We start from the raw sequence: 22700 nt of genomic DNA on the forward strand, positions 1-22700 counted from the left end.
CTCGATGCTATTCCAGCCTTTCAGATGAGCCTGTTGTGTGATGCTGGCTGTGTCTCAATTTCCGGTTTGATCAATGGTTTTACATTATTTCAGCCACAAAATCTTCTATGTGTTTACAACAAATTCTTGCCAAGAAATATAAATAAATAAAAATACAAAAGCAAAGGTGCTCAAGTTGAAGTGGGATGGAGGTTCCCCAGGCAGCCCCAGGTAAGGGGGACTCTGTTGGGGGATTTGAAGCCTGCAGGACTTGATGACCTCTAAAACCCAGCGATGGGAGTGCCTGGGGAGGACGTCAGGAGACGAGACTTCTAGCCCCTCATTACATGGGATACTAACCCCTTGAGCCCAGACAGCTTGGGATGATGAATAAAACCATGAAAAAAAGAATTTAAGGATAGGATGCAGGGGCTCATGCCTATAATCCCAGCACTTTGGGAGGCCAAGGCAGGAGGATTGCTTGGACCCAGGAGTTTGAGACCAGCCTGGTCAACACAGGGAGACCCCATCTCTACAAAAAAAAATTTAAAAATTAGCCCGGCATGGTGGCATGTGCCTGTAGTCTCAGCTACTTGGGAGGCTGAGGTAGGAGGATCCCTTGGGCCTGGGAGGTAGAGACTGTAGTGTGCTGTGATCATGCCACTACACTCTGGCCTGGGTGACAGAGCAAGGCCCTTTCTCAGAAAACTTAAGACAGGCCAGCAAGTGAGATATTAGTATTACTCCCTTTTGCAAAAGAGGAAACTCAGGCTCAGAGATGAGTCATGGGACAGGTGAGGCAAGACTGGAATCTAAACCCAAGGCTATGGGGTTCAAGGACTAGACCCCTTCCTCTGCTCCTAGGGCCTCACTAAGCCACCTGTGTGGTAGCTGTAATGCCATATGTCTCAGGGATGCAGTTTTCTCCGCTGTAAAGTAAGGGAATTGGGCCAGAGCAGGGGCAGAGCCCTGGGCAGGCCACCAACCAGATTTGCCTGCTGAAGGCGAAGGTCGAGGCTGGGTCCTCAACTTTGAGTCAAAGAAACTCATTTCTCCTGGGCTAAATGGCTGTGACAGTATAAGGTTTGAAGTTTTGGAAGAGGGGAGAGAAAGAAGGGATTGGCTGGAGTTCCAGTGCCTAAAGGGTCTTCCCCACACTGGAACCTGAAGGTCTAGGCCCTATAACTTGGCTATGAGGATACTTAGGTCCCTGGAAGGCGCATGGCCCAGCTTAGACAATAGGCGGAGGAGGCTGAACAAGGGGCTTTTGTGTCTCCCAAGCAAAGGTCCCAGCGGGACTGCAGAGGCGGCTCTGCCCCTCTGGGCTGTGTGTCCGCTCTGTTGCTGCTCCCGGTGGGGCTGCAGCCAGCACCCTTCATGGCAGCCAGGCCCAGTCAGCTGATATGGAGCCCAAGAGGGCCCAAGGCCCCAAGGGCCCTGGGCAAGTTCCTTGGCTACAGGAAGAGGCCTCCTCTGCACTTGTCCAGCCACCCGAGTGATTGACTCCACTTCACAGGAAAGGAGACCCTGAGAGAGAATGGAACTGGGTCAAGGTCTCCCAGAGTCGGTGCTGAAGCTGGGTAGGAACCTACATTCCTGATTCCTAGACCAGAAATGAGAGAGAGGGGGGCGCTCATTCGTTCATCCATTCACACCTTTAAGGACTGAGCACCTGGGACAGCAGCAGGAAGAAGGTAGACCTGCTTCCCGCCCTCGGGAGCTCACAGTCTCCGAATGGGTCAGACACGCAGCCTGACCAGGGAAGGCCATTAGAGTGGGGTGGACGTGGACGGCAGAGAAGAGAGTTAAAGCAGCTCAAGATAACGGGCTAGAGAGAGTGGGGAGTTCAGGGAGCTGCTGGTTAGATTAAGGCAGGGAAAGTGGGGAGCACGGAAGAGGTGGGATCCTGAGTACCCTGCTTTCCTTCCCAGGGTAATGGGGAGAGGCATTCCCTACCCCCACTTTCAAGCAAGGGAGGTGCGTCCTCGGCCTGGGGTTTCGAGCAGGTCTCTCTGAGCAGGTCCCTTCCTGGCCAGCCGGGCTGGGGCAGGGGCGGGATAGGGGTAGGGTGGCGCGGCGGCTGGGCGCAAAGGTCCCGCAGTGGGCCACGCAGGCGCCGGGCTGACGCGGCAAAACTTTGGCGTCTCTGAAAACCTCTGCTCACCCGCTCCTTTCTAGCGTGAGGGAGCCGGGCGGCCTCTTTCCGGCCCGGCAGTGGGACCGTCGCCGCCCGCCCCTCCCGTTGCAGCACCGCTACAGACGCGCTGACCCCGCGGCCGTGTCGCTAGGCGGCATCCCGGAGCGGGTGGCGAGGTATCTACCCGGGCGGGTTGAGGGCGGTGCCAGGGTTGGTCAAAGGTCCGCCCCGCCCCCTGCCTGGCCCGGCTTCGGGGTTGGGGAACAGCGCAGAGAGGTGGGTAGCTGGGCTCCCAGGCACGTGGATCTCTGCGACGGCGGCTGCACGCAGGCACTGGCACCCGGGAGCCGCGGCGACGGCACGCCGGACGGAGAAGCGCAGCGCAGGGGCGAGAGGTGCGGTGCCTGGAGGGAACAGGGCGCTTGGAGAGGCCCGGGGAAGCGGTGGGCCGGACTGGCGCAGGTGCTAACTGGGCGTGGGGCAGGGGAGGGCGCTGTGGAGCGGCTGTCGCCCCGGGGCACCGTCGCGAGCCGGCGTGTAGCGCATAACTGGGCGGCGTGAACGCGCCTGTGGGTCCGTGGTTGAACTTTGTCTCCACGGGAGCGTCGGTCTCGGTGAGTGTGGACGGGCGCCCTGGTTGTGAGGAGGCTGTGCGCGAAGTCTGCATGTTAGCGGGTGAGTATGTGCGCCCCTCGGGGCGACTGACCCAGCCTGCCGAACTTGTCTGTGTGTGCTTGGATGTGAGCGTCCCCGTGGCATGAGGCGGTGGGCGGTGCCCAGAGGCATGAACCCCTGAAGATCCCCTGACCCCTGTCCTGCCCCCAGGGTCACTCTGGGTGGCCGCCTACCATTGGTAAGGTTGAGGGGGCAGTTGCAGGGAGTGGGCGGGGGAGGAGGGAGTGGGGAGGAAGGACAGTTAAGCCTCTGTCTCGGGACTTTAAATCTGGCAAATGCCCCGGTAGGAAGGGTCAGTCAGGAGAATGGTGATACCCCACCCCGCAACCCGAAGGCTGCCAGTGGCCCTCTTGGGGTCCTCCAGGAGTGCAGCCCAAGCGTCAGGGACTGCTGGAGACCAGCACTGCCAGTTCGGGATCCACTGTGGGGTCCACGGCTGCTGTTTCTTTCAGCATGGCATCGCCGGGACCACAGCCTGATCTGCCTGGTTTGTTTTGGATCTAAGCTGAAATAATGATGAGTTTTGAGGATCTGGATGAGGACCCAGGCAAGTTTATTACCTGTGGGTGGAAGTGGGAGGAAGAAGATTCTTTGCGCAGACAGGTCCACAAGAGAGCTCTGGAGACTCAGAGATCTATGTTCCAATCCTGTCTTGGCCACTGTGTGGTCTGAGCAAGCCGTCCTTTCTCTGAGCCTCCGTGGCCTCGTCTGTAAGAAGGGACTAATGATACGGAATTTGAGGGCTGTTGAGGAGCTGATGAGTGTGTCATGTTCAGCACCAGTGTCCCCCCATGGGCAGGCTCACAGCTTGGGGATGGGAAGTCAGTCCCTGGAGGGAGCCTGCCAAAACCAGAATCCCACATGTGCCCCTCCCTAGGGCACAAGCCTTCCACAGGACCAAGCCTGAGCCCTGTAGCCTGGGACTTAAGGTCTCTGATAACTGGGGCCTGCTGGCCTTTCCAGCCACCTCTCCTGCCTGATTTTTCACCTTGCAGCAGCTGTCTGGAGTCTCTCATTTCTTGCCCCAGGCCTGTTGCATATTCTACACTCCCTGCCTGATAAGCCTCCTACTCTCACCTTCTTCAACTGGAGAACTACCCAGACTTGGGACCCAGCTCAGATGGCCCCTCCTCTGGAAAGCTTTCCTTGATCCCCACAGCTGGGTTGGAGCCTCTTCTAGGCCCCTACAGTCCTGGTGCTGACAGCCCTGGTCCCACCTGGACCGTCATGATCTATGTCTGTCTCCTCCTTTCCTCTTCTCAGGTCTAGGGGGTCCTGAAGGGCAGAAACTGGGTCTGACTCATTTCTGTGTTGCCAGCATCCCGCACGAGGCTGAGCTGAACTGAGAGAGCAGCAGCAGCCCCCATCCCCTGTTTCTGGCCCCAGCTTCTCCAGTAAAGGCCTGGCTGCAGGTGAGCTCCATGTCACTACAAAGAAGGGCAAACCAGAATATGGTTATCAAAGTGGGTGGCACAGTTTGCCAGAACAGTGTGATCTGGGACACTGCAGGACCTAGAGTGCCCAGGCTAAAGACCTGGATTTTATCCTGAAGGCAATTGGGAGCCGTGGAAATTTATGAGCAGAGGAGTTTCATGGTCAGGTGGCATTTCAGAAAGAGCTCTCTGGCTGCAGGATGGAGAATGGATCAAGTAGTGCCAAGTGCAGGAAGGTCAGGGCATTTGTGATGTCAACATTAGAACTGTCCCAGGAGTTGTTTAAACCCTAATTGAGTCCTTGCCCGTTGGCCAAACACTTTTCCCTGAGCCTTCAGATGCTCCTGCTGAGGAATTTGGGGACCTGCAATAGATCTCATTCCAGCTCTGCTCCCAGCTTGTTGGATGACCAGTTCCTGCCCTGCTAGGGTCTAAAAGGAGGCCAGAACAAGTAAGATCCTGCATGGCAGAGTATATGTGTTGGGAGGCCCTGGCACAAAAGGTTTGTCACTCTTTCTCCTTTTCTCCCTGTCTGGGGCTTTCTTGGAGTCTGGTCAGAGGAGTTGGGTATCCCAGTGGGTAACCCTCAGAAATGACTACCAAACTTGGGCTGTGTCGTGAGGCTGTGGCTCCTCTGTTTCTGTCTCCCTCCCGCCCTGGATGCATAAGGCTCTAAGAAGGTGTGAGGGTATCACCAGGGCCTCATGAGTGACCTTATGAGAGCTTTGACTTAATGGCTATAGTCTTTAGAGAGGCCATTGTCCCTCTCTAGGTGTCAGTTCTGCCATCTGTAAATTGAGAATGGTGATCCTTGCTTCTTTGAGGGCAAAGTTGCTACAAGGATTAAGATAGTGATCAGGGAAAAGCTTTATAAGCCTTAAACTGCAGTGCTTGGAGAAGGAATGTGATGCTCATAGACTTAAATTCATTTTGAAGACTATAAGAGAACATGGGTGCAATAGCAAGGGATTGTGCTGGTTATTGAAATTTAATTACTGAATGCCTTCCTCCCCTACCCGCTCTGCAGAGATGGCTTCACTAGTAATGATTTGCAATAATCCATTTTGTCTTCCTATAGACCTGTGAGGCAGGAATTGGATCTCCATTTTGCAGATCAGGAAATAGAGGCATGGATTGTATCTTGCCCAGGGTCACCAAGCTGAGGTGAAACCTGGGGCTCCAGTCCACCTGCGAGCTTAGCCCTCCCCATCTGAGACAGAGCCCTGTCGGGGTCGGGCCTGGTCCTCTGGCTTCCAGGCTGAGAGGAGTTTGAATTGTGCCCTGGGAACCTGTGTTTGGGGCTTTCCTGTGGCCAGATTACTCAACTGCTGATAAGATAACGCCTGCCCAGACCTGCCCACAGGACCAGAGATGCCTTGTTGATCTGGTGAGGGGAGTGGGGGTCGCCCCTCAAGCCTTCTGCCCAAACTGCCTCTCCCCAGACTGCTTTCTGTAGGCCTGCTTGGTATACCCTCTGGGCCACACCTTCCTCTTGGTTGCCCTTGGGTCCTCAGGCCTGTCCTGTCCTTATTACTGGGCCCTGATAGGAGTAGGCTGCCTGTGTGGGCCACTCTGACCTCTGTACTCATCCAGAGGCCAGTTGTAGGACTATGCTCGGCCATCCCTGCTTTCTCTCTCTGTCCCCATCACCCAGCTTGGGCTCAGGGCAGGTGCCAGTGGGTGTGTGGGAAATGAGTGGCCAGGTGGGAGTAGGCATGGAGTAGAAGGGGAGGCTTTGCTCCATGGAGTGCCACAGTTGGTTCTGGAGCAGAGAAGTTCCTCCACCCCCATCACCCCATCTCTTAGGCCTGAGTCATTCCTGGTCCAAGATGAGTAGCAGGAGTTTCTGGTAGGAGGGTGAGCAGCCTGGGCCCCGCGGAACAACTCCTTGGCCCTCTGCCCTGGTACCTTGTCCCTCTCATTTTAGCTCCTGGGTGAGAGGCCTGGGTGCTGGAGTGAGGGAAAGGGACCTCCCTCAGACTTCTGGGGCTCACGTGGCCTTTCCCTCCCCAGGTCTGAGGAGAGCCTCTGGGTGTGGACCTGGCTTCCTGGTGAGTGCCCCAGCCCTGGCTTGTAGGAGGGGGACTCTTACCATGGCTGGGCTGTCGCAGGAAATCTAGGGCCAAGGGACCTGCTCCTCTCACGGCACCACCATATGTGTCGTCTCCTCCTTGGTCTCCCTCCCTGCGGACTCCCTGTCCCATCTGCCTTCCATGTGGCACCATTTTTGTAAAGGTCGACTCTGACCATGTCCTTCCCCTCTTAAGCCTTCCATGGTTCCTCATTGTCCTCAGAATAGAGGCCAAGCTCTACAGCCTGGCATTTGAGCCTTTTCATGTGAATTCCTCAGGCTCCCATGCCACCTCACCCTCCACAGCAGCCATGTAAGACCTCCCGGCCTTTCCCAGCAGGTCCCACTTTCATCCACCAAGTCTTTGCTCATGCCTGTCCTGCCTTCAGAGCCCTCCTCTGTCTTTGCCCACCTGACAAACTCCTAATCATCTATCAGTTTCCAGCTCAGATGACCCCTCCTCTGCAGAAGCGCTCCCTGACCACCTCCCCCAGGCCAGGTAGGAGTTGCTGTGTGCTCCATAACCCCTGCGCTTGCCTTGTATGGTTTATTCACCCAAGTGGATTTGGTCCCTGTCTGTGTCTTTTTCCCCAGCCTGACTGGATACTCCTCAAAGGTCCTGCAGAGTGCGATCTGAGTCTGAATTCCTGAGGTCCCTCTGAGGCCGGGTGCACCAGAGCATTGGCAAGTGTTTGCTGGGACTTTGTGGTTCCTGGGAATGTGATTTAAGATTTCTTAATCTGAATCCAGACTCCTGTGGCTCTGAGAATCTCAAAAGCAAAGGTTATCAGGAGCAATGAGTAATAGAATTGAAGAAACACTGAGCCCACACCCGGAACCAGAGCCTCTTGGAATTAGACTGTGAGAACCAGGGAACTCAGAATCCTGAAAGCACCTGGAGGGGCCATCTCAGAATCACAGGCTCATGTGGTTCCCGGTCAATGCTTTCATCCCCCTTTCCACCTTGGATTCTCCATCTACCTTCTTTCCTTCCAAGCTGGACCCTTCATGCTCCTCCTCAAATCTTATCACAGTTCCCCTTCCAGGGACCTTGCCTGACTGCTCTGACCATGACCTCTGTCCCTCTGCTGGGGACACCTGGGAGGGCCTACCTACCAAGCAGTGTCGTGGGCTCCTGAATTTCAGTGTCTCCCTGTTGTGACAGGCAGACACAACCTCCACATTAGGACAGTTCATGATTTGCTAGTGCCATGGTGCACCCATCTGTCCCCTTGTCTTATTCCTCATGGGCCGTCCCATGCAGCAGTGATTCTCCCCATCTGGCCACTGAAGAACCCAAGGCTCTGAGAGGGGGGCTGACTTCACCAAGACTGCACAACACAGGTGGCTCCAAGTTAGAGCCTGAACTCAGGGTTCTTGCCTCTTGAATCTGGAGGCATTTGGCTGTGATAGGTTGGGGTGGTGTCCAGGATGTTGTGGTTCTGAGCCTGTTTAATCTAGCAGCATGTCTCTGTAGCCCGGTTCTGGGCTGTGCTGGGATCCAGGTGAGATGGGTGGTTTGGGGTCCTGCTCTGGGTTGGGGATAAGGTGGTCAAACCCACACTGACAATAATTAGAACACCAGACCTTGAGTAAGTCCCTTCCTCTTTAGAGGTCTTGGCTTTCCGATCTATAAGCCTGGCTGATCTGAGATTTACCCACTCAGATGCTGCTCTGAGCTCAGCCCTGGTGAGTGACCTCCACAGCCAGGATCCTAGGGGGGTTCCCAAGAAGGAGAGAGTATCTGGGAGGAGGTAGAGAGCCCAAGGGCCGTGTGAAGGGGAGGTCTTACACCACAACGGCACCGGCTGATAGCATCTGAGGTTACCCCTTAGCCATTTCCTCAGACCAGCTTTGGTGCTCCCGGTGCAGAAGCATGTCAGGCAAGGCAGGGGGCCTGCTGGCCTTCAGCCCCTTGAAGGACATTGAGGAGGGGCCAGGATGACTTCTAAGCTCCTCAGCTTGTGCACTCCAGCCTTGCCCTCTCCACTCCCCTCAAGCCACCAAGATGAAGAGCAGTTCCTCAAACGTGTCATGTCATCTCTTGTTCATCCTCACTCTGCTCCTCCTGTCTCTTCAACCACCTGAATCCTCATCTTCCAAAATGCAGGTCAGGTGCCCTCTCCTCCAGGAAGCCTTCCCTCATCACCCCTCCGATCCTGTTGGGGGCCTCCTTGGCTTCCTCCAGGCCTGATCACCTTGTGTTATCATCGCCTGTTTCTGAGTGTGCCTCCCCTGATCTTGACAGTGAATTCCTTGAGATCTGACCTACCTCAGAGTCCCCAGGTACCCTGCCCAGCGATGGGCATACATGTGACAACCTTTGTGAAGGGTGAGTGAGTGAAAGAGTATGGTGGCTATCTGGCTTCTGCTGGGGAATCCCTGGACTGCCTTCCCCCTGAGGACAGCCTTCAGTGTGGGAGACCTGATCTGTGGTTATTCTGGTTGTGACCTTCCTGTAGCCCATAATTCCTGCAAAGCTTCCTGCCCTTCTTGTCTTCCTGAGATACCCCTACCCTCCATGCCTTCTTTACCTGCTGAAATATTCTCTCTTACTATTTCATAAAATGAGCCTAAATCATCTAACTAGCTCAACAACCTTCTGAGGCAGGTACTGTTCTGATATTGAGAGGAAACTGAGTTCTGGGTTTTGGAGTTAAGAGACTTGTCTTACCACTGGGAAGAGCAGAACTGGGATTTCCCACCTGCCTAGTGCCCTCTCTTGCCCCCTTAATGAGGTTCTGGGACTAGGTCCTCTGTTTTCCCTCACAGCACCCCACCCCTGGTGGAGACAGGCAGCAGGGGTCTCCACAGAGGTGACAGGACATTCTTCCCTACCAGACTAGACAGGGTCTGCCACCAGCCAAGGAGGCACATTCTGGAGTCACTCTAGTGGAGGAGCTGGAATGTCATCCAACCACCCTGGAAATTCCACAGTGCCCTGGGAGCTACCCAGCTCCTCCTTCTGACTTTGGCCTCACTAGCCTAGAACTACAAAGAGAAAGACCCAGATTGGGTTAGGGGCAGGACCAGATCAGGGGGTTAGAGGTCTGCACGCTAGGCTTGGCTCTGCCCTTGGCTCACTGGTGACCTTGGGTGAGACCTTGAGCTACCCCTTTCTGGACTTAGTTTTTCTTTTCTTAAAACTATACTTTAAGTTCTAGGGTACATGTGCACAACGTGCAGGTTTGTTACATATGTATACATGTGCCATGTTGGTGTGCTGCACCCATTAACTCATCATTTACATTAGGTATATCTCCTAATGCTATCCCACCCCCCTCACCCTATGTCAGGCCCCGGTGTATAGTGTTCCCCACCCTCTGTCCAAGTGTTCTCATTGTTCATTTCACACCTATGAGTGAGAAAATGTGGTGTTTGGTTTTCTGTCCTTGCGATAGTTTGCTCAGAATGATGTTTTCCAGCTTCATCCATGTCCCTACAAAGGACATGAACTCATCCTTTTTTATGGCTGCATAATATTCCATGGTGTATATGTGCCACATTTTCTTAATCCAGTCTCTCACTGGTGGACATTTGGGTTGGTTCCAAGTCTTTGCTATTGTGAATAGTGCCACAATAAACATACGTGTGCATGTGTCTTTATAGCAGCATGATTTATAATCCTTTGGGTATATACCCGGTAATGGGATGACTGGATCAAATGGTATTTCTAGTTCTAGATCCTTGAGGAATCGTCACACTGTCTTCCACAATGGTTGAACTAGTTTACAGTCCCACCAACAGTGTAAAAGTGTTCCTATTTCTCAACATCCTCTCCAGCACCTGCTGTTTCCTGACTTTTTAATGATTGCCATTCTAACTGGTGTGAGATGGTATCTCATTGTGGTTTTGATTTGCATTTCTCTGATGGCCGGTAATGATGAGCATTTTTTCATATGTCTGTTGCTGCATAAATATCTTCTTTTGAGAAGTGTCTGTTCATATCCTTTGCCCACTTTTTGATGGGGTTGTTTGATTTTTTTCTTGTAAATTTGTTTAAGTTCTTTGTAGATTCTGGATATTGGTCAGATGGGTAGATTGCAAAAATTGTCAGATTTTTGTCAGATGGGTAGATTGCAGAAATTTTCTCCCACTCTGGAGGTTGCCTGTTCACTCTAATGGTAGGTTCTTTTGCTGTGCAGAAGCTGTTTAGTTTAATTAGACCCCATTTCCCAATTTTGGCTTCTGTTGACGTTGCTTTTGGTGTTTTAGACATGAAGTCCTTGCCTATGCCTATGTCCTGAATGGTATTGCCTAGGTTTTCTTCTAGGGTTTTTATGGTTTTAGGTCTGACATTTAAGTCTTTAATCCATCTTGAATTGATTTTTGTATAAGGGGTAAGGAAGGGATCCAGTTTCAGCTTTCTACATATGGCTAGCCAGTTTTCCCAGTCCCATTTATTAAATAGGGAGTCCTTTCTCCATTTCTTGTTTTTGTCAGGTTTGTCAAAGATCACATGGTTGTAGATGTGTGGTATTATTTCTGAGGTTTCTATTCTGTTCTATTGGTCTATATCTCTGTTTTGGTACCAATACCATGCTGTTTTGGTTACTGTAGCTTTGTAGTATAGTTTGAAGTCAGGTAGTGTGATGCCTCCAGCTTTGTTCTTTTGGCTTAGGATTGTCTTGGCAATGCAGGCTCTTTTTTGGTTCCATATGAACTTTAAAGTAGTTTTTTCCACTTCTGTGAAGAAAGTCATTGGTAGCTTGATGGGGATGGCATTGAATCTATAAATTACCTTGGGCAGTATGTCTGGCCTTAGTTTTTCTACCTGTGAGATGGATGCAATAACCACCATGACCTCCTCACACTAAGGAAGTACTGAAAAGTACGGAAAAGAGTAAATCCTGGGCCCTGCCACTCCTCTGGCAGAGAACTGAGCAGACAGGCAGAGAGCTGTGGGGCCAAAAAGGGATGGTCAGGCAGCTTCCTGGGAGAGGGCCTGGGCCTTGCAGGGTGGGAGGTAGTGGTCAGGGGCACAGCCTCTGAAGTCAGACAGCCCAGAATGGCTATGCCGTTTGCTAGCTTTGTGAGCTGTGAGGTTATTTAGCCTCTCTGAGTCTCTCAGGATTCAACGAGAAGAGGTATATGAAGTCACCTAACACAGAACTTGGCACAGGGACAGCACTAAACTCTTGGGGTGATATAGGTGTCAGATGATAAGGGAGGCTGTCTCTGAGCAACAATATGACCATGGGACTGCTTTTGTTGTGCCTGAGACAGGAATATGAGGGCAAGGGCAGAGAGGATGGGTTTTCTGGAGCGATGGCGGGGACCAGATCAGCCAGGGCCTGAGTGCTAGGTTGAGGAGCTGGGACAGTCGCCTGAAGGCACTAGGGAGCCACGAACATGATTCAACAATACGTGGTTGGATTTGTGTTTTAGGAAACCACATGACCGCAGTGTGAAAGGTGGACAGACAGGGCAGGGGTGGAGGCACAGAGGCCAGTGAGGAGGCTGGTGCTGTGGACTGCGGAAAAACAGGCCTGAGGCTGCAGTGTGGGGACCATGTGGTGCATGTCCGAGGAATTTCACTGGTTGAACTAACAGGACTTGGTGAGTGGTGGGCTACTAGCAGGGTGGAGAGGAGGGAGGTTTTCCAGGCTGTATCAGAGGTTTGAAACCTGGAAAGATGGTGGGGGCCCTTCTCAGAAATGAGAACCACTTGGAGAAAGTGATATTCTCTACTTTAGCCTGTTGAGTCAAGGCATTTTCTAAGGAGGAGGAGACAGAGTGTGCACCTGGGTGCAGCAGGGTGAAAAGGTTGACGTTCCCTCACCTTGTCATAGTCTCTAGAGTAGATTAGCGGGGAGCTACCAGCCCACTGGCCTTGTCAGTCTGAGACCACCGGGCAAGGTGCACTCAGTAAGCAGTGGCCCAGAGGCACTTCCCATGCACACCCCCGCCCTATCCCCAAGTTATTCTTGCAGTGCCCCCATCTCCTCTCCCACATCCCCCCACCCTTGTACTGCACTTCCAGCTTGGGGACCTGGGCTCAGCTGTCACAGGCCCACTCCTCCATCCTAGGGAAATGAAGATGGAAAAAGAAAAACTCAGGAGTTGCATGTTCTATTTCTCCTTTGAGGTATCTGAGGTGCTGGTGGAGGGTGAGACCTGCCCACACAGAGGGTCCCCTCCACCAGGCAACTGTCCCCTCCCTGAAACCCTGTGCTTGGTGTACACAAGGGGCTCCAAGGTGAGACAAAAACCACAGCCAGAATTCGGGAGGGCTGGGCTCTAGTCTTGGTTCTGTCCCTGACTTACTGTGAGGCTTGGGCCTGTTTCCTCCTCTGTGAAACAGGGTTTGGCACAGGAGATTTCACACACACACACACACACACACACACACACACTCTTTAAGTTCTGGGTTACGTGTTCAGAACGTGCAGTTTTGTTATATAGGTATACACATGCCCTGGTGGTTTGCTGTACCCATCAACTTGTCACCTACATCAGATATTTCTCCTAATGTTATCCCTCCCCTAGCCCTCCAACCCCAACAGGCCCCGGTGTGTGATGTTCCCGTCCCTGTGTCCATGTGTTCTCATTGTTCAACTCCCACTTATAAGTGAGAACATGCAGTGTTTAGTTTTCTGATCTTGTGATAGTTTGCTGAGAATTATGGTTTCCAGCTTCATCCATGTCCCTGCAAAGGACATGAACTCATCCTTTTTTATGGCTGCATAGTATTCCATGGTGTATATGTGGCACAGGAGATTTCTAAATGCAGTTTTAGGCCCTAATGGTCTAGACTCTGTGTGTGTGTGTGTGTGTGTGTGCGCGCGCGCGCGCATCCGTATGTGTCCACTGCGTGTACACCTGAGTGTGACTCTGCATGCCTTTGTGTATCCATGTGTCTTGGTGTGTCTGTGCCAGTGTATGTTCAGGTGTGGCATATGTGTGTTTGTAACACCTATGGAGGAATGCTTAGAGGTAGGAGTGGTGAGGAAGGGGGTCTCTAGAAAGAGACCTAGCTTAGGCAAAAGTGTGTTGGCAGAAGGATAATACAATGCACCCTGGGCAAAGAGGGTATTGACTTTTCCTGCTATGGGGCCAAAGCACAGAACCAGGACCGAGGGAAGGGACACTGGAGGCTTGGAGGCTTGGCTCAACTGTACAGGACATGGGGGAGACCTTCCTCCAGGCAGGGCCACCACTCTGTGAAAGGCGGCCTGGGGAAAGGGGCTGTGAATAACCCATTCCTGGAACACATGAGCTGCGGTTTGGGTGTACAGAGGGCACTCAGACCAGGACAAACACCAGGCCACCTCTCTGCCTCCTTCTGGTTAAGGTTACCACAGAGGAGGTGGCCGTGGTGGGGATTGGCCTGGCTGGGTTTCCATGACCCTGAGACCACGCTTTCTCTACCTCCCTCTGTCTGCAGGAGCCCCTTGCGGCAGCAGCATTGCCTGCCCAGAAAAATGCTGGAGGCTAGGCGTGGCCCCAGGCCTGGGGACCTGTTTTTCCTGTTTCCGGCAGAGTTCCCTGCAGCCCAGTCCAGGCGGGTGCATTCACGAGTGAGGAACCCGAGCAGACGCTAAGCATCCTGACCTGGACAGCGGGCCTGGTCAGGTACGTGTGTGTGGGGGCGGGTGCGCTGGCTGGGAGGTGAGGGCGGGTGCATGTGCTGTTGTGCCTGTGTCTGCCCTGAACTGGCTTAGTTCAAGGGGATCCAAAGGCAGGTGCCCTGCTCTGCTCCCTCATCCCAGGCTGTGATGAATTCAGGCTTTGAAGTCAGATAGCTTTGGGTGTCAAGTCTAATGTTTCCAATGCCTGGCAGTGTGACCTTGTACAAATAGCTTAACCTCTATGGCAATATCTACCAAGGGGTGGGGATGGGGGATGACAATGCTGTGTGAAAGCTGCTCAGCCCAGGTGTGGCCCCTACAAAGCAGGGTGGGTGGAGAATCCTAATCAGACTGACCCAGATTTCGAGCCAGATAAAAACCTGTGGCAGGTCTCAGACAGCCAACCCATCTCCAGAGCGCCCATGTCCAATCCCCTCCCGCTGGCACTTCCCTGACCTGTCCAGAGAAAGGCAGAGTCTCCTGGGCTCCTGTGGCAGTTGAAGGAGAGACAGTCTACGGACATAAGCAGGTTCTAGGTGGGCCAGGACCCCTAGAGGAGCTGGGTTGTCCCCTGGTTACTTAGGGTCAGCAGCTAAGAAACCTTTAAGCATTCTTGTCCTTGAGCGGCCCTCAGAGAAGCAAGTAATTTGTAAGTAATTTGATCAAGGTTACTCCACTGGAGATGGGCTGCAAATCCTATTCAGGTGCACCCCACAGTGGAAGTGGCTGCAGGAGGGAGGTAGTGAACTCCCAGTTTATAAGAGTGTGCAGAGGCTGCAGAGGGCTTGTGCCTGTGTGTGCCTCCTCTGGGCCCCCATAGCTTCTTGTGCTTGATTCATTCATTCATTCGTTCATTCGTTCATTCATTCTCTCGTTCCTGTAATCCTCCTGTGGTTGGGCCTCCTGCTGATTGATAGGGACAGAGAAAAGCATCAGATGGACCCAGCCTTCAAAGAGCACCTGAAATGTGTTGGGGTATAGGATGGAAGGACAAATTACCAACTGGCTGAGAAACATCTTAAGGGGTGATGGAAGGGAGAGCTTCAGAGATTAGAAGATCCTTTGGGACGTATGATGGAGTGCAGTGTGGGTGGGTTCAGGAAAGGATTTCCAGTGAGAAAGAACAGAATGAACACAGGCAGGGGAGCCTGGAAGGGTCCTTACAAGGCTTACATCTCCCCTCCAGACTGGGAGTTCCTTGGGGCAGGGCCAGCCAGACCGGGGCGCAACAGGGTTGGTGAGCGTTGGATAGTCAGGTGGAGCCTGGGGCTCCCAGGGGCATCAGGATCAGGAGAGACAGAGGGAGACTTAAGGGAGGGGGCTGGGAAGTTGGCTGTCCCTCTAAGGCAGGGCTAGGAAAGATGTACTCACAGATTGGTGAGCCAGCCTGCAGAACCAGAGGGCGGGCGGGGTGAGTCTGGCCCAGGGCCATGGTGATGGAGTCCCCAGCTGGCTTGGGAGGGTGGGGGCCAGGATGTCTTAAAACAGGTGGAAGGGTCAGCTCCCTTGGTTTAAGGGAGACAGGGAAGTCTCCACCCCTCATTTCAGTGTCAGAGATTCCACCGTTACGGATTAGCAGGAAACTCTTCATGCAGGGTGATGAGATGTTTATGTTGACTGTGAAGGGAGGTCAGGCCTCATCTCTGGGGCAGGAACAGAGCAATGGCGTGAAGGCGAGACTGGGTGTGTGTGTCTAGATCATGGAGGAAGCCCCCTCCCTGTCCAGGTGGGGCAGAGGACCTCCTGGGGCCATTTTGGGGCTGCAGTTCTCAAGGCTGGGGGATTTGACTAGTGTCTGATACTTGGGAGGGAAGGAAATGCTTGATGTCACCTGATGTTTTCTGGCAGAGCTAGACTCGAACCTTGGCTTACTGATACCCAGGTGGGGCTCTGTCCTGGGAGGGAATGTGGCCCCTCCATAGCTCCTCAGTCTCGCACAGGGGCCTCTCCTTGCTCCTCCTGCAGCTTCTGTGAGTCAGTGACTCTCAGCTGGCCTTCCAAAGCTCCAGACCTGATGGCCCCAGGCTGTGCCCATCCCCACACTTGCCATGGCTGACACTGAATTCCTCTTTCCCACCATTCCTCCATCAGGGAACAGTCTCCAGAGCCTCCCTCCCAAACATCTCTCCCCTCGCAGGGCCCCTCCCCTCAGAGGGCCCAAGGCCTTCCCCTTCTTGGGTTTCAGTGTCACTCCCCTGGCCCACCACACTCACCTCCACAGCCTCCAGTCAGGACCTCCAGTCCCACCTCCACTGTGGCCAAAGGTTTCTGGAAAAGGCCACCACTAGCTGAATCTTGGCACTCATAACACCACCGTGTGCCTATTGTGTGCCAGGCTCTATTCCAGACATTTTACACAAATGACTCGACCCTCACAGCAGTCCTGTGGTGGAGATTCTAGTAAGTGTCCCATTTTACAGCTGAGGAAGCAGAAGCAGTCTGGCTCCAGCTCCCAGGTTCTTAATCACTGGGTTCTCTGCACTGAGGGATAAAGAGCCGTGAGTTCAACAGGTGGAGATGAGGGCCACGAATGAATTCCAGGTAGAAGGAGCAGCAGCAACTAAGGCTGGGAGGGGAGAGTGTTAGGCACATCCAGGAAACTGCAGGTCACAGGGGTTGGGGCAGGTGAGGTTGGCAGAAGCTCAGTTATGAAAACCTCAGGTACCAGACTTGAGGTCTGGGCTTTCTCCTGAGAGAGGGTAGGAGCGGCAGGAGGATTCCAAATAGAGGAATGCTTTATTTGACAAAGGCCACTCTGGATTTTGGTGGGTGGGTGCGTGGGACTGGGCCTGGAGGAGGGAGGCCAGTACAGTGGTTCCAGCAACAAGAGGTAGAGCCTGGAACTAAGTTGGCAGCAGGAACTGTCCTGACCCTGGGTAAGATGGGTCTCAGCCACTTGACCTGCCAGAGCCCCAGCCTCTACCTGTTTCTTCTTAACTTGGCACCACATAAGCTTCTCCTGGCCTCGTCGCCCTGGTTTTGCCCTGGCTCCTGGGGAACCATCCATGTCCATGGCAGGGGGAACAAGGGTGCAGGCCCACTTGCTTCTGAGTGCACATTTGCTGACAATAGGAGACAGAGAAGATCTGGGAGTCTTGGTGGAAGAAGGGAAACTAGGCGGGCGCCATTGCCCACACCTGTAATTCCAGTACTTTGGGAGGCTGAGGTGGGTGGATCGCTTGAGGTCAGGAGTTCGAGACCAGCCTGGGCAACAAGGTGAAACCCCATCTCTACTAAAAAATACAAAAACATTAGCTAGGCATGGTGGTACACACCTGTAATCCCAGCTACTTGGGAGGCTGAGACATGAGAATTGCTTGAACCCAGGAGACAGACGTTGCAGGAAGCTGAGATCACGCCACTGCATTCCAGCCTGGGCAATGGAGTGAAAATCTGTCTCAAAAAGAAAAAAACAAAAGAAAGAAAAAAAGAAGGGAAATTGAAGGATCTCTACACCCCCAGGACCCCTAATCTCAACCTCCTGGGCCTTGAACTACCTCTGAGAAGCCAGGGCTGGAAAAGTAGCTCAGGGTCTATGGGAGTGGATGTTGCAGGCCCTGCAGAGTCCCCCAGTCCCTCAGGACTCCAGGATCTAAAATGAAGGGAATTAGTCCAGGCACAATGGCTCACACCTGTAATCCCAGCACTTTGAGAGACCAAGGCGGGAAGATCGCTTGAGGTCAGGAGTTCGAGAGTAGCCTGGCCAACATGATAAAACCCCATCTCTACTAAAAATACAAAAATTAGCCAGGCATGGTAGCATGTGCCTGTAACTCCAGCTACTCGGGAGGCTGAGACAGGAGAATCACTTGAACCTGGGAGGCAGAGGTTGCAGTGAGCCAAGATCAGGCCATTGTACTCCAGCCTTAGCAAAAAAGGGGGACTCCATCTAAAAATTAAAAATTAAAAATAAATAAATAAAATAAAAATGAAGGGAATTATATGGCCCCAGATTCTCAGGATGAAGAGGACTCACATCTCATCTGCCCTTTCCATCCTCCCAGACATACCCCGACACAGGCACAAGCCCTTCTGCATCCTCTGCTAGAGAGTCACTTGCATGCTCCCATAAACAGTGGTGCATTCACTACCACCGTCCCACAGCCACTTCCAGGGACTGGACCTGGACAGGAATTGCAACCCATCCCCAGTGGCATGACCTTGACCAAATAACTTACATGATCTGTGTCGTAGCTTCTTGATTGGAGAACTGGGGATGGTGACTGGCCCCCAGAACACATCGTAAGGATAAAGTGAAGTAACTTTTTTTTTTTTTCTCTCTGAGACAGTCTTGCTGTGTCACCCAGGCTGGAGTACAGTGGAGTGATTCTGGCTCACTGCAACCTCCGCCTCCTGGACCCAGGTGATCCACCCACCTCAGCCTCCCGAGTAGCTGGGACTACAGGCGCCTGCCACCACACCTGGCTAATTTACAGGTGTATATAAATTAGCACCTGTAATAATACAGGTGCTAATATAAAAAAATATAATACATATATTATATGTATATTTTTAGTAGTGACAGGGTTTCTCCATGGTGGCCAGGCTGGTCTTGAACTCCTGGCTTCAAGTGATCTGCCCGCCTCAGCCTCCCAAAGTGCTGGGATTACAGGTGTAAGCCACCACGCCTGGTCTAAGTGAATAACTTGTATAAAGCAGGCTTAGTAGTAGGGTTTGAAAAATGTTAGCTCTTCCTTCCCCTTCACACTGCTAGAAAGTGCTTCTTTGTGTTTTTCTCAAACTTGCCCACCCAGGACTCCTGCTATGATTTCCAACCTGCCTCCTGGGACGTTAGGCATGTCTTTGTCTTCCAGGCTGGGATGTCTGTCCCCCACCTCCCAGCTGCGAGAGAGCTCTTAACTGGTCACTTGGGTAGGGGTGAGGAGGAGAGGGTGGGGACAAGCTGCTCCCTAGGCACTCACTGTCTGTTGGATGGTCAGTCCCCGTGGGTGTGTTATATGCTCAGTGGGGACAAGGTTTGGGGGGATACTGATCGTATGCAAAGAGAAACTGGATAGGCATAGAAGAAGCCGCATTTACCACACAGAAGAAGACCCTTTGACCCCCTATCCCTATCTCCACCCCAGATTTCCCTAGACTCTTCGGGGGGGGTTACTTCAGGGGGATTCCCTGGTAGCCTCACAGGCTCAGGGGCTGTTGATAGATACAGAAATTGCCAGAATAGAGGAAGATGAAAAAGTGAAGGAATAACTGAAGAGGGAGATCCTTGGAAATACTTCCTCAAATACCAGAACACTAGGCGTGCACCCAGAGCCTCCCAGAGAGTGGGAAAACGAGCTGGAGAGAACTCTGTAATGCCTGCAGGGGGCTGTTGGATGCCTACTGGCCAGAAATGCCTCTGCAAGCAGTAGGCATTGGGTGTGAAGCAGGGTCAGCCAGCCTCAAAGGCCTCTTCCCATGAACTCAAAATTACCTGCTCTGGCACCCGCAGATCCTCAGATTCTAGGGCTCAGAATCCTAGATCTAAAACTCTGATCCTGAGGTTCTAGAGAAGGTAAGAAAATTATCCCCCCCACCACCCTCCCCTCTCCCAGAGATGGGATCTTGCTATATCACCCAGGCTGGAGTGCAGTGGTATGGTCACATCTCACTGCAGCCTCAACCTCCTGGGCTCCAGTGATCCTCCCACCTCAGCCTGCCAAGTAGCTGGGACTACAGGTGCGTGCCAGCATGCCTGGCTAATTTTTAAAACAAATTTTGTAGAGATGGGGTCTCACTTTGTTGCCTAGGCTGGGCTTAAGCACCTGGTTTCTGCCTTGGCCTCCCGAGTAGCTACGATTATAGGCATGAGCCACTGCACCCAGCTTGAGCTAACTTTTTTTAAAGGTCAGATAGTGAATATTTTAGACTTCACAGGCCATAAGGTCTTTATCACAACTACTCAACTCTTTGTAAACAGATGGGTACGGTTGTGTTCCAATAAAGCTGAATTTACAAAAGCAGACTGGATCTGGCTTTTGTACTATAGTTTGTCTACCCCTGTTCTCAAGTTTGACAACTGTGTGATCCTGATATTCACGGATCTCATGCATTCTCAAGGTTCCAAAGCTTGGAGGTTCCAGGTCCAGATCCAAGTCAGATGGCAACGAAAGCCCTGGTCAGGTGGCTGTGTCAGGTCCCCTAGGGGCGCTCCAGCCACAACTCTGATGGCATCACCCCTCCCTTCCCTGCAGGGCGATGGCGGCAGACCTGGGCCCCTGGAATGGCACCTTCAATGGCACCTGGGATGGGGATGAGCTGGGCTACAGGTGCCGCTTCAACGAGGACTTCAAGTACGTGCTGCTGCCTGTGTCCTACAGCGTGGTGTGCGTGCTTGGGCTGTGTCTGAACGCCGCGGCGCTCTACATCTTCTTGTGCCGCCTCAAGACCTGGAATGCATCCACCACATACATGTTCCACCTGGCTGTGTCTGATGCGCTGTATGCGGCCTCCCTGCCGCTGCTGGTCTATTACTACGCCCGCGGCGACCACTGGCCCTTCAGCACCGTGCTCTGCAAGCTGGTGCGCTTCCTCTTCTACACCAATCTTTACTGCAGCATCCTCTTCCTCACCTGCATCAGCGTGCACCGGTGTCTGGGTGTCTTACGCCCTCTGCGCTCCCTGCGCTGGGGCCAGGCCCGCTACGCTCGCCGGGTGGCCGGGGCCGTGTGGGTGTTGGTGCTGGCCTGCCAGGCCCCTGTGCTCTACTTTGTCACCACCAGCACACGTGGGGGCCGCGTGACCTGCCACGACACATCGGCGCCCGATCTCTTCAGCCGCTTTGTGGCCTACAGCTCAGTCATGCTGGGCCTGCTCTTCGCGGTGCCCTTTGCCATCATCCTTGTCTGTTACATGCTCATGGCTCGGCGGTTGCTAAAGCCGGCCTACGGGACCTCGGGTGGCCTGCCTAGGGCCAAGCGCAAGTCCGTGCGCACCATCGCCTTGGTGCTGGCTGTCTTTGCCCTCTGCTTCCTGCCCTTCCATGTCACCCGCACCCTCTACTACTCCTTCCGCTCGCTGGACCTCAGCTGCCACACCCTCAACGCCATCAACATGGCCTACAAGGTCACCCGGCCGCTGGCCAGTGCTAACAGTTGCCTTGACCCGGTGCTCTACTTCCTCGCTGGGCAGAGGCTCGTACGTTTTGCCCGAGATGCCAAGCCACCCACTGACCCCAGCCCTGCCACCCCAGCTCGCCGCAGGCTGGGCCTGCGCAGATCCGACAGAACTGACATGCAGAGGATAGAAGATGTGTTGGGCAGCAGTGAGGACTCTAGGCGGACAGAGTCCACGCCGGCTGGTAGCGAGAACACTAAAGACATTGGGCTGTAGGAGCAGAACACTTCGGCCTGCGCAGGTTTATATTGGGAAGCTGCAGGGGACCAGGACTTGTGCAGATTGTACGGTCTCCCCAGATATGGACCATCAGTGACTCATGCTGGATGACCAAGGAAGCCATGACCCCATGCTCCGTCATTTGACAGGGGCTCAGGATATTCGCTCTGTGGTCCAGAGTCAACTGTTCCCATAACCCCTAGTCACCATTTGTGTGTATGAATTGGGGGAATTAAGTTTCAAGAAAGGCGAGAGTTAAGGTCAGTGACACCCCTGGCCTGACTCTCATGCAAGTAGCTGGCTGTACTGCCAAGGTACCTAGGTTGGAGTCCAGCCTAATCAAGTCAAATGGAGAAACAGGCCCAGAGAGGAAGCTGGCTTACCAAGGTCACATACCAGAGTCTGTAGCTGAGCTACCTGGGGTGGCAGCCAGGTCACAGATTGGCCAGAAAACCCTGGTAAGTAATGAGGGCTGAGTTTGCACAGTGGTCTGGAATGGACTGGGTGCCACGGTGGACTCAGCTCTGAGGAGTACCCCCAGCCCAAGAGATGAACATCTGGGGACTAATGTCATAGACCCATCTGGAGGCTCCCGTGGGCTGGGAGCCAGTGTGAGGCTGTAACTTATACTAAAGGTTGTGTTGCCTGCTGAGCTGTGCCTTATTGTGTGCTTGGGGGATGAGGATATGGTGGGGAAGCTTTCACCAGCCACGCAAGGGTCCTTTCTCCAACCCATTCCCTTCTGCCACCTGCCTTCTCACTTCTTACAGGTATGAACCACTGCACCCGGCCCCTCTTGAGCTTTCTTAGTGATTGCCTATCTCAGGAGTAGTCTCCTTTCAGGGATCCTCTCTGTAGACCCCAGGTCATTCCCCACTTTAAAGCCAGTTGGCTTCTGTGCCTGACTGTGCTGAGCACAGAGAGAAGTCAGGTGCAGTCCCAGTCCTTGAGATTTCCCGGTTTAGGTGATGGCCAGTCATGTGCTGGTAAATGTTAAACCATTTAACTGGAGCTCTGATTTAACTGGGAACCCCTTCTTTGTAGAACTGCCCAGTTTCATGATGCAAAAGCTCTTATGGCCGAATTCAAACTATAAACATGATGTCAGCTTCCTTGTAAAATTCCTGAAAATTTAACAATTGGTTCTTGGAAGCAGGTACAAGTCACTCTAGCACACCACTGGATAATGCCAAGTGGATGGGGCTGTGAGCCAGGGGGTCAGGGAAGGGTTCCTGGAGTAGGAGACTCCTGAGCTGTAGCTTCTGAGAAAAGCAGCTCACCAGAAGAAAATCCACATGCAGGATGCATCCCAGGCAAAGACATGGGGCAAGAGGGCAGGGTGGGCAGGAGCCATAAGCAGGCTGGACAGCTGGCTCCAGGCTCAAGGCAGGGTTGGAGCTGGGTCACAAGGAGGCCAAGTTAGGGCTCCCTCCTTGCCCTGACCCTAAGGCTTCTTTTGCATTGTGGGTAAATATGAAAGAGACTCACTCCTCCTCCTG

The 22700-nt window shown here is 53.2% G+C and overlaps 1 protein-coding gene across 33 annotated transcripts; it reads left to right on the top strand.

Annotated features, from left to right (window-relative positions):
• The first annotated feature begins 2076 nt into the window (after window positions 1-2076).
• P2RY2 (purinergic receptor P2Y2) lies at window positions 2077-21853 on the top strand. Of its 33 annotated transcripts, none has more exons than XM_023209490.2 (9): window positions 2141-2511; window positions 2601-4203; window positions 4556-4675; window positions 5303-5611; window positions 6238-6275; window positions 6734-6794; window positions 11684-11854; window positions 13683-13870; window positions 20061-21853. In XM_023209490.2, exon 9 carries the CDS (start codon window positions 20065-20067, stop codon window positions 21196-21198), a length of 1134 nt encoding a protein of 377 aa, XP_023065258.1. In that variant the 5' UTR covers window positions 2141-2511; window positions 2601-4203; window positions 4556-4675; window positions 5303-5611; window positions 6238-6275; window positions 6734-6794; window positions 11684-11854; window positions 13683-13870; window positions 20061-20064; the 3' UTR covers window positions 21199-21853. The 33 variants fall into 33 exon arrangements, 32 of the variants coding, with proteins under 32 accessions (XP_023065240.1, XP_023065258.1, XP_023065257.1 ...); XM_023209489.2 differs by having other exon boundaries at window positions 4563-4675; XM_023209491.2 differs by having other exon boundaries at window positions 4610-4726.
• Window positions 21854-22700: the final 847 nt, after the last annotated feature.

The sequence above is a fragment of the Piliocolobus tephrosceles genome, chromosome 13 (genome assembly GCF_002776525.5).
Source record: "Piliocolobus tephrosceles isolate RC106 chromosome 13, ASM277652v3, whole genome shotgun sequence".
Classification (NCBI taxonomy): Eukaryota; Metazoa; Chordata; class Mammalia; order Primates; family Cercopithecidae; genus Piliocolobus; species Piliocolobus tephrosceles.